The sequence below is a fragment of the Poecilia formosa genome, unplaced genomic scaffold, assembly GCF_000485575.1.
Source record: "Poecilia formosa unplaced genomic scaffold, Poecilia_formosa-5.1.2 Scaffold141, whole genome shotgun sequence".
Lineage (NCBI taxonomy): Eukaryota > Metazoa > Chordata > Actinopteri > Cyprinodontiformes > Poeciliidae > Poecilia > Poecilia formosa.
In genome coordinates this window covers 989698-1000021 of record NW_006800080.1, presented here as the reverse complement: position 1 = coordinate 1000021, position 10324 = coordinate 989698, and the positions used below count along the sequence as shown (strand labels likewise).

Genomic DNA, 10324 nt, shown 5'->3' with positions numbered 1-10324 from the left:
TTTTAATACAGAAAATTCTGCACATCCTGAACAAACCTTGTTTGTGACATTACTTATATTTTCATCCATAGCTGCCAACGCCTTTACTTAAAACTGCATTAGTTGTTTGTTGTTAATTTTAGCTCAGATAAACCACCCGATTCACTCAGAGATATAAGTTTCTTTATTACAACTTTTTATATGATAGGCTTGTTTATATTTAGTCTACTCAGATAAAGAGGAAACAAAAACTACTAACAAGATAGGGTAGTGGTTTGACACCACAATTTCAGTACATCCTTTTTCATAATTGGAAAACGGATCTGTTTGTTTCTTTTCCTTCTTCTTCACCTGATTTGACCGCTATTGTCTTCATCTGCTGTGTTAGGCGCCACCGTCATCTTGGTGAGAGCTTGACTTTCATTGCTGGCATTCAATACATCTATTTTCTTCTGACTTTATTGTTGAATTTTAGAATTTCTATTTTGTTTTGCTCTTGATTGCTTAAAACCTTTTCCTCTTTGGAATCTTTTTCTGTTGGTGCAGGCTTTTTGATGAGGAAGGCCTTGTTATATGTTGAAATTAATGGGATTTAAGATTATGGGAACTTTTCAGCAAAGCGGCTGAAGCACATGATCTACCCCGTACAACAGTGACTCATTCCTGCTTGAATCAATTAGTGCAACTTGAAAAATCTGGCCTCAAAATGTTCATCTTTTGAACATGCAACAGCCCCTTGTATGGCATCACATTACACAACCACTGGTGTTGTTGTTCCTCCCCCCCCAAAGTAAACTGTCAACTGTCATTGCCCTTTTTTGGGGACCTTGGGGCGAGGGGGAGAAGTTGAGGGCCACTGATGTAGTAAATGCTTGCATATTGTTGCACACATTAGGTCTCTTGCACAGTTCTCCCAAAGATGACACACAATCTAAAGAGTAAGACAAAAACAAACTTCACCTGCTGCTGAGGCTTCCCTGTTATGACATTTCCCGTTTTGCAGCAAGTCATTTCATTTACCATCAAAGCATCTTTGTGTATTTTGCTTTAGCAACAGCTTAGCCGCTCCTTGCCTTTTTAAAATGGCATCCTTCAGGCTTATAAATGAGGTTTAAACACACCCTGTAACCAAGGAATCTCCTACTGTCTTTTGTATGTTGGCAACCATTTGCTGAGCAACAACCCAAAAGCAATAATGGCTCGGGTAAATCACATGCTGTTCAGTGCAAATGGTAGATGAGGATGGTGAATCCTGAAGATACTTCCCCTTTTTGTGGCATGTTTGAGTGAACAGAGCTAAAGCAATGGAAACGTCCCATAATTTTTTTCTTTTTTTGTTGATACAGCAAATATCTGATCGAGTTTCAGAGCAGTGACTGGAATTGACCTGCTGAATCACTAGAAGTGTTGTTCCTGGATTTGTTTACATGCACATATGCACCTTATTGCACTTTGTCTTTGCAGACCCTACCTTTGCTTGCTGGTCTCAAAATTAAGTCGGTGTAAAAGGTTGCAATGTTTTGTCAGAGAGTTGCCATTTTAAACTTGTGGAAAAACAGAACTAGGTGACTTAAGCGTAGTTTAACTCCTGAAAATCCTGAGCCTGATAACTGAGAGCAAGTTCCCCTAAGCATGTTAAAAGTATGTCATTAAGCTAGAGCTGCTTGATTGATGGCCAAAATTTTATGATTATTTACTTAAATGTTCGCTTCAACATGTAAAACCATTGCACCTAAAATAGAACAAAAATAAACACAAATTACACATGCATTTAAAAATTCAGAAATGTTAAATAACATTAATAAATGCCACCCGTTATTTTAAATTAACATTTAATCATATTAGTACAGTGATGGAAACATCTAAAATTTGGGCAATATGAATTCCAATTACTTTCTCTATTCTTCCAATAGATCACTCGGCTTATTTTAATGGAGAGACATTACAAGACGAGCATATTAGCAAATAAGAATATGCCAAAATGAAACGGAATGAATCTTTTGAAGTGTTTTTTTGTTGTTGTTGTTTTTGTTTTTTTTCCTCATACCTGGTGGACCTTGTTGGCTCATGCATGGATAAGGAGGCATGTAGCCACCTACCTGATTGAGTCATGTGATAACAGCCGAAACTGATGCTAAATGGAAATCCAACAACACGTTTCAATTTATAGATGAAGCCAATGTGTACATTTTTTTTGTTTGTATATGTGGCCTTTAGCAGTTAAAAGTAAATCTTGCTGCTATGAGTGGGCATTTATTGTACCTTCTATCTTTTGACATGATGATAAATAAGGATTTGTTGTTATTATAAATTCCAATTTATGTTTTTTTTTTTTATTATTATTTTTATTTTTTTTTTACACAATTTTTCTCCGATCTGAATAATGCAAATGGAAATTAAGCTTGTTTTAATTTATTATGCGATTAATTGCTTTCCTGTGACAAGTCTACTTAGTGATACAAATCACACTTATTCATGTGGCTGCTGTCAAAAGGGTGTTTTTTCAAGAGCAGTATTTGTTTAGGAAGTTATGATTGCAGTCATTAGTTAACTAAAAAAGCAACAAATAGTATTTAGCTTTTATTATTGCATAGTAGCACAAAATATTGTGATAAAATTAGAAGTCCATTAGAAGTCCATTAGAAGTCCATTAGAAGTCCAACCCTTGCTGGTTTTTAAATGACATTTGTTTGGCTGGAAATGCAAGTTTTAAAACAAACACTGTTTCGCCATAAGCACTAAGATCATCATTAACAGGAAACATGAGACGGCATGATGAGCGTAAGTGTTAGGACGCAACACTATGTAACACAATAATTGACATAGAAGTACAGCACAGTTTTGCTGCACTTCTATGTTCATGACAAAATGTAGCAAGAAAGTATCAAGTATAAACGGATGCAGACCGTTTATAGCCACCAAAACGGTCTGCATCCGTTTATACTTGATACTTTCTTGCTACATTTTGCACCATGGTTGAGACAGATGCCCAAGTTCTCTATGACATCTACAGTACTTTCTGCAGTTTTTTTTTTTTTTTTTTTTTTTTGCTTGCAAAGATGCCTTGTCACATGGAGATGCTTCAAGACGTTACCATGGGTTTGTCAAAGTGAGAGCTTTTTCTATCACAGTGCTCAAAATGTCAGGTGGTCAACAGATTAAGTGTGTTTGACTGGATTCAAATCACGGATTATAAATCCTCTAGATATTTAGAACCTCTATTTTGAAAGAACGCACAATTTTTGTTATTCTGTGCGTCTGTGCTTTAATGATAGCAGCTGGCGGATGAGAACGAGTTTTTCTGGAGTAGGCTTTTCACTGAATGTCATAATTTATGACAGTCCTAAAGCATTTTGCCAGAACTTTACCCTCTTTAGAATCAATCTAATAAACTGCACAACAATCTGTCAGGAAGGTATGCTCTGTACAGAGACTCTGTGAGAGGCCCTGTTGCCCTCACTGTATTTCCTATTCCTGGTATTATGGTGCCTTGCACTTTTCCATGCTTTCTCACATTATTTCCATAAACGTATATAATTTAGATCTACATCTTGTCGTCGTCTTCTTCACCGTTTTTGCTAGTAGTAACATCTGGCTGTTCATGTGTCTTTTGTGATGCAAAAAAGTTGTTTCCATTGCAGTTCTGTGAAATGCATCTGTATTGATACAGCCATAAACCACCTTATTCCAGCACACCAATTTATCAAAAAATTTGAGATTTTTCTAAATTGATGCATTTTCCATTAAATGAACTATTTTTTCTAATTTCAGTTTGTGTATTTCTATGGTTAATGGAAACACAGCTACTGTGACTCACTGTCCATCATTTAAACATGGGAAAGAGAGAGACAGATGTGCAAACCTTCCAAGATATAGCTTTGAATCAAACTGGCCAGCCTGGCAATGAGACAATTAATCAGAAAAGAAGCCATGGTATATATGGAGGAGCTGCAGTGAGCTTCAGCTCAGGTGGCAGAATCTGCTACCTGAATTACTTACTAGTGGCCTAACCTCAAATCTGTCTTCAATAGAGGAACTACTGTTGAAGTTACTATAACTTCTGGTCATAAATTCCCAGATGTTATGGGGGTCAGAGGAGGGCAAAGGGTGTGAAAGGGTGCTCTTCTCAGACTGGCTCAAAATTCAACTACATAACATACACTGTACAATGTTGTGGGATTTATAGCAGTCTGTGAGAAATATTTATTATTAAAAGCTTTTGTGTACACAGAGTGAAATCACAGTAGTTCATATTTTTAAATCATGTAAATGGTTTTATCCTGTCAGTGGGATTAATTAATTACTAGCAATAAATTCTGAGATCCTTTGACACGATCACTGCCTCTGTGCCATTTTGTGGTAGCTGCACTCTTCTTTAATCACAGTGTGTTAGTTTTTTTTTTTCTCAAGTTGTCTGTCTACATTACTGTCTCGACTTATCCTTAGATGTACAGAAATAATTTAAGCACGTCTTTGTTGAAGAGCTTTTCTGACCCGACTAAATATTTCTTTCTGCTGGTGCCAAACATCTTCAGCCAACTATCCAGAGAACCTTGCGGTGTTGTGCGCTCTTCCTTTTCCCAGTCTGGCCTGCCCTTGAACACTGTATCTCAGAAGCTATTGTGCTTCCGTTGTTACCTTCCGGCTTGATCTAGTACTTTACGTTCAGGATGGCAATCTAATTAAAACTTTAATGTATTGTTGGTATTTTCAGAGATAACTTTAAAGAGGTCTTAGATATCTACATGGCCTAAGTTAAAGACTATAATTTGTATTTAAAGAAGTTGATTCCATAAAGGGATAACATGTCTATAAGGAATTTGTGAATTTCACAGTGTAGCATATTTATTGTTTGAATAATTAACTTAAGGAATAATTAAAATTGTGTGATTCTGATGTGTTGTAATTGGCAATCAGCATTTTATCTAGAGCAAATAGTTCTCTAAGGAACCTAAGTTTGCATTAACAGGATTTCATCGGAGAATCCAGCAAAATGCTAAAACACTGTACATCAAACTGAGGCAAAAAACAACTATAAGGGGAGTATGTAGCATTCGGTGTATGTAAACTTCTGGTTTCAACTATAGATGGCTCTTTCTTACTTCTCTCAAGTCACAACAGTTCCCTGTCCAAAATGTGCATATTGTAGTCTTCAGACATGTCAAATGCAAATGGACTGCTGAGTACTGACCCAATGAGTTTTGTCGTTGGTATAGGGCCATCCGTTTGTCTATTTAATTTGACATGAATGATGTGATGCAGCATTTTAGAACAGGAAAAGGGGAAAAAAAAACTTGAGCTATATATAATTTTTTTGGTTAAATTCCAATTGTGACTTTTGTAAGGGTGAAAATTTACTACAATATCTATAACCATTTTACTGGTATCAAGACAATTTTAAATATTAATTTATGATTTACTTTGTTGCTGAGATCACTTTGAAATTGAGCTTTTTTAAAAAAAAAAAATTCAACAAGTTTTGTTCTAGTTTTATTGTAAGAAATTGTTTTTCCAACTTCAGATTTGTACAAAAACAAAAGTCATCAGGGTAGTGTGACAGGTTTTGCATTACTTTGCAAGTGAGCGGTTCTGTATTACCATTAAGGTGCTACTGAGGAAGTCAACCTGCGCTGGATCGTCAAATGCTATGACAATTTGTCTTAATGCTGAGTTACATTTTTGCCACCTCCCTGTGGTCTTACTGCCATCTGCAGAAATGCATCAGGCTTTGCCAGAACCAACTGATCTGAGCCAAGAGGAGGGTTTAAGTTGCACGGCCACCAATAACAGCAGATAGTTTTCCTGTAAAGTTGGGTTGTTATCAAATTATCTCTCGTATTACATTTTCACAACATAGTGACAGTTTTGACAGATGTGTTATAAAAAAAAAGTTACTGACTGCAGCTTTGAGTAACTAATGGATAAAAATAATATGGTTCTGTGTTGACAAGAAAGGTTGCTGCATGCTGTTCACATTTGTTAGCAATTTGCCCATTTTTTTATATGCAATGCCCCATATCCTGCTCAGTATGAATACATTATGGCCTCATTCTCATTGAGAAGACTGTATCATTTTTCAGGTTGTAACATCCTCATAGTTACTCGACCAGTTATTCGAGCTGGTCATGTGGTTTTCACTATTTTGCTGCCTGCATGGGTAAAAAGAACATGGTTCTGTGTACACCAGTATTACATTACTTCTGTTCCAACATAACAAGCACACTCGCACATACTGCATAACCAAAACTAGAAACTGAACAGTGAAAGTGGTTTGCAGCTATGGGCCAGTTGTGAATCAACCCTATTTTTTTTATTTTTTTTATGGGATTCTAAATCTTCTGTCCAAGAAAAAAATACACAAGATGCATTTTGCTCAAGACATAGTCAGATGTGATTTGAGGTCATTGACACATAAGTTGTCGGTAGAAAAAAGACAAGATCCAAGGTACATAAGGTAGTAGACCAAATGCGTAATATGACGTTGTAATCCTCGACACAGTTGTCCTGGGTTCTATTACTGGTTGCAGGCCATTTGCTGCTCATCTTCCCCTCTCTTTCCTCCTAGTTTCCCGACAAGTTGCTGTTCAACAGAGGACACTAGTGCCAAAAAATCTTTTAAGTGTTTTGTGCACACTTGATTTTACTAGAATTCTTTTCCAGAGAGCACATTATTCCAGTAAATCTCAGTATTTTGCATTTGTTTGTCTCACACAGGGTAAGATCATGCACTGTGGAGACATGAGCAGACTAAGGAGGATGTGAAGATGTCCCAGACCACTGCTAAAAGTAAGACTCTCTGGTAACACTTGGGATTACATTAGATTTGGATGTCTGTCTTGATGGGATATTAACATTAATTTTCACAAATGAATGTCACTTTCCCTTACGCTAAAATGACAGAATAGCTTTCCATGTTGTTTTACTTTTGGTTAAGTCCATATACCAAAATCCTGAAAGCAATAAATAAATATTAGAGAGAGCATTTTTGTAATGGCTGCTAAATTGCCATATTTTGGAGAATAAATTGCATCAGTCAAAAAAAGCCAAATGAAAAGGAAAAATCCACAGTTGCCCTTGGCTGGCCACATTTATTTAGAAGTTGTCAAACGTAAGGGAGACCTTAACCATGTTAAGTACAGGATATGTTGACAAGTTGTGTTCAGTTGCCTGCTTTTCAACAAACTAATGGAACCAGTTCAGCTTGGTTTGGAAGTCTGCTGGCAGTTTCTGCTGCACCGATGTCCAGGGTGGTCGGGAACATCTCTGCTCCAGCAGCAACATGCTGTCTGACGGCCTGCCTGAAAGTAATTTATATTAATCTCCTTGGCAACTACCAAGGCTCGGAGACCAAACTGTACCATTCACAGGCCTCTCCTGGCAGCATAATCTTTAAGTGCCCTTTGTGTGGACTCGATCCTCAGCCTGCGATTAGCTTTCCTTGCGGCTGCAGATGGTTATGTTTAAACGTCTGCATCTGCATTAAACAAAAAGGACACAAAGAAAGTCAACTGTTAAAAAAACCCAATAAAGTCTTGTCCTGTTTGTGTTAAGAAACATTTCCGTCAAAATGATTTTAGTAGCAATTCCTTGCATATGTTGATTTTAAACTTTTCTGCAAATATTTAGTAATAGTTTTTTAAGAACTTGTTGCAACTTTTTGTCTAGTTAACTGGTCCAGGTGTCATCTCGAACAGTCAGCTGCTTGACAGACCTGCCTCTTGTAGACTGCTGATTGTAAACGGCATTGCTGTGATAAAAGCAAAGGGTGGTGCTCTTTTGCTTTCTATGCTGAGACCCTAGGTTTTTCTAAAAACTGTAATTTGTTCCAAACAGCTAAATTTTTGCCAAAAGTCTAATAGTCTATCATATGAGAGGTGTAATGGTGTCAGTCTATGCTTCATACAACTGGAGAAAACTCAAACCACATTGACACTGTATCTGACCTGCTGTTAAAAAAACAACATCAATCATTTTAACGGTTTAAAATCTACTTCAGTAGTTTCAAAACCACAAACTTTTAAAACATTAATATACCAGTAACCTGCCATGCCTACTCTGCATGCGATTCTGCTCGGATATTGTACTTTCTTACCAGTCTTGATTACACTTTTTAGATGCCAGACTTTCTGTTAGGTTAGGTAGACGGGATTACTCCTTCAAAAGCAAAAATCTTGAAACCAGCGGTGGCTGGTCCACAGGGGGCACTGAAGTGGCACGGTCCCTGATGAGGAGGGGAAAAAATCATCTAAAAATGTTCTCTAAACATGATTCAAAATTTATATTAGCTCATCTTCCTTAATAGTGTAATATGAATTATTTACACATTTTCACCTACTAAACTCCCGTTCACGCGACAAGATTTTTATGCCGATTTTTGTCCTCATCTCCCCTTTCTGACGATCTTAGAACGCCCCGATTATTGGCATGACAGATAATCTTAAGCATATTGTAACCGAAATGACAAGCTGAAGAGTTGGACAGCAATTGATGTACCTGGTAACTTTTCAGCTACCCATCATTAACTTGATACCAGTTGATTATAACAATACATTTATTAATTCAGCCAGAGCTTTGCTCCTTTACCCAAAGCCTTTTCTTTTGTAACATTTGTATTGCTTAAGAGATCCACAAAATGTCTGCATTGCTTCTAAATCATCTTCCATGTTTGTTTGCTCTGAATTCCTGTACAGATTTTATTTTTTATTTATTTATTTTTCTTTTATCTGGAATCTAAATGTTTGTGAGCGGAATTAGTACGGGTGTTTTGCTCCTGCTGTAAATTTCTCCCAACAGACTCGGTTCTCTTCTTTGGCGCTGCTGATGGCAACCAAGTAGTGGAGCTAAACAGCCAATCTTGTTTGGTTGTTGGAGGAAAGTAATAAACATTTGGTCCAACTGAACCTGTCTTTGAGACTCTCAAATTTCACCACTGCCTGGAAGATCCCAGAAGGTTTTGGCTCACCATGGTGACACATTTAATAACAGCAAAAATGGCAGCTGGGAGGAAGCCAAATAACCAATCGCGTGTTTTTGTTGGGGAAATGTAATAAACATTTGGCCAATCAGAATTGCTGGATTTAATGTTCTTGGTACTTTCTGAATTTTGCAATTTTACACACTTAGGTGGTAAGCTACGGCTTCTGTTTCTCCCTGTGCTCTCTTAGATTTAGTTTACATATTTCTTTTCGCTTTCATTGTTTAAAAATCTCTGTGAACAAAACAAAGGGGATAATTGTAGATTTCTGAAGAAACTGGGTAGAGGTGATTGCAGAATATACCCTGGTGTCCATGTGGACAACCAACTGGAAAGCAGACACAATCTACATGAAAGGACAGGGCAGACTACTTCTGGAGAAAGCTTATATTTCAAGGTTTGCAACAAGATGCTTACATGTCTTTCAAGAGTGTCCTCTCTTCAAACGTCATCTTTTGGGGTAGCAGCTTCAGAGCCGGGGACCTAAAAAGGCTCAACTTCCTGGAAAAAAAAGGCACGATGATAGAAGGCTTTTACATAAAATCACCACCACACAGATTGGCAGATTGGCAGATTCTTCCCCCTCATTATCTTCTCGTACCATACTGTCACGACATGGTGACATTTTCAACAAATACGTTAAGATATAGGAGGGAAATCTATTGGCACATCAGCCCCACAAATAGTTTATTTTCACCAGCTGCTGCCACTGCTCCAAACCCAGTTCCACCAGCAACAAATTGATCAAATTCAATCTGCCCATTAGCTTTTGATTCACAGTGGTCTAGCTTGCATTTCTTGAAACTTTGCCTGATTTCAAATGGATATTAATGGGTTCGGTTCCAACAGTCAAAGGATCCACCTTGCTTGAAACCTGAAACTCTAATATGTGGGTACTCCACTGTGAAGTTGAAAGTGTGACTCTAAATAGCCACTGATACTAGAAGACCAGTAAGAGTATCTGTTTCTTTTTTCGCTTATGTTGGCACAAATGTACACCTGCCCAGATTATCTGGAAAAGGTGTTTAACTTTTTTTGTCTATTTTTTTTTACATCTTTCACTGTACTAAAGAAAAAAAAAATGCCGTAAAGATATAACAAAATATTTATTATGTACTTTTATTTTAACAGTTTTTTATTTATTTATTTTTTTATCGTCACTCCAGCATGGTGCCTTAGGCTTCTCCCAATTCTCGTCTTCTTCATCTGCTTTGTCACATACTACTACTCCTACGCCGTACCCCGGAGGTAATTCAACACACACTGAAGTCGTACAGTCTGCATGCTGCCCATTTCTGGTAAAACCGTCATCTCACGAGGCCTGAAGTGACATTGCCGAGTCACTTCAGGTTAAGAAAGCATCCCACAGTT

The 10324-nt window shown here is 37.3% G+C and overlaps 1 protein-coding gene across 3 annotated transcripts in view; it reads left to right on the top strand.

The window, feature by feature from the left end:
- The window catches only part of st3gal4 (ST3 beta-galactoside alpha-2,3-sialyltransferase 4), a 28464-nt gene that overhangs the window by 1700 nt on the left and 16440 nt on the right, over positions 1-10324 (top strand). For all 3 annotated transcript variants that reach the window (XM_007562758.2, XM_007562757.2, XM_016676768.1), the window contains 2 exons: positions 6694-6765; positions 10120-10201. In XM_007562758.2, the coding sequence (XP_007562820.1) occupies positions 6744-6765; positions 10120-10201 (104 nt within the window). In that variant the 5' untranslated portion in view covers positions 6694-6743. The remainder of the gene's footprint in view (positions 1-6693; positions 6766-10119; positions 10202-10324) is intronic.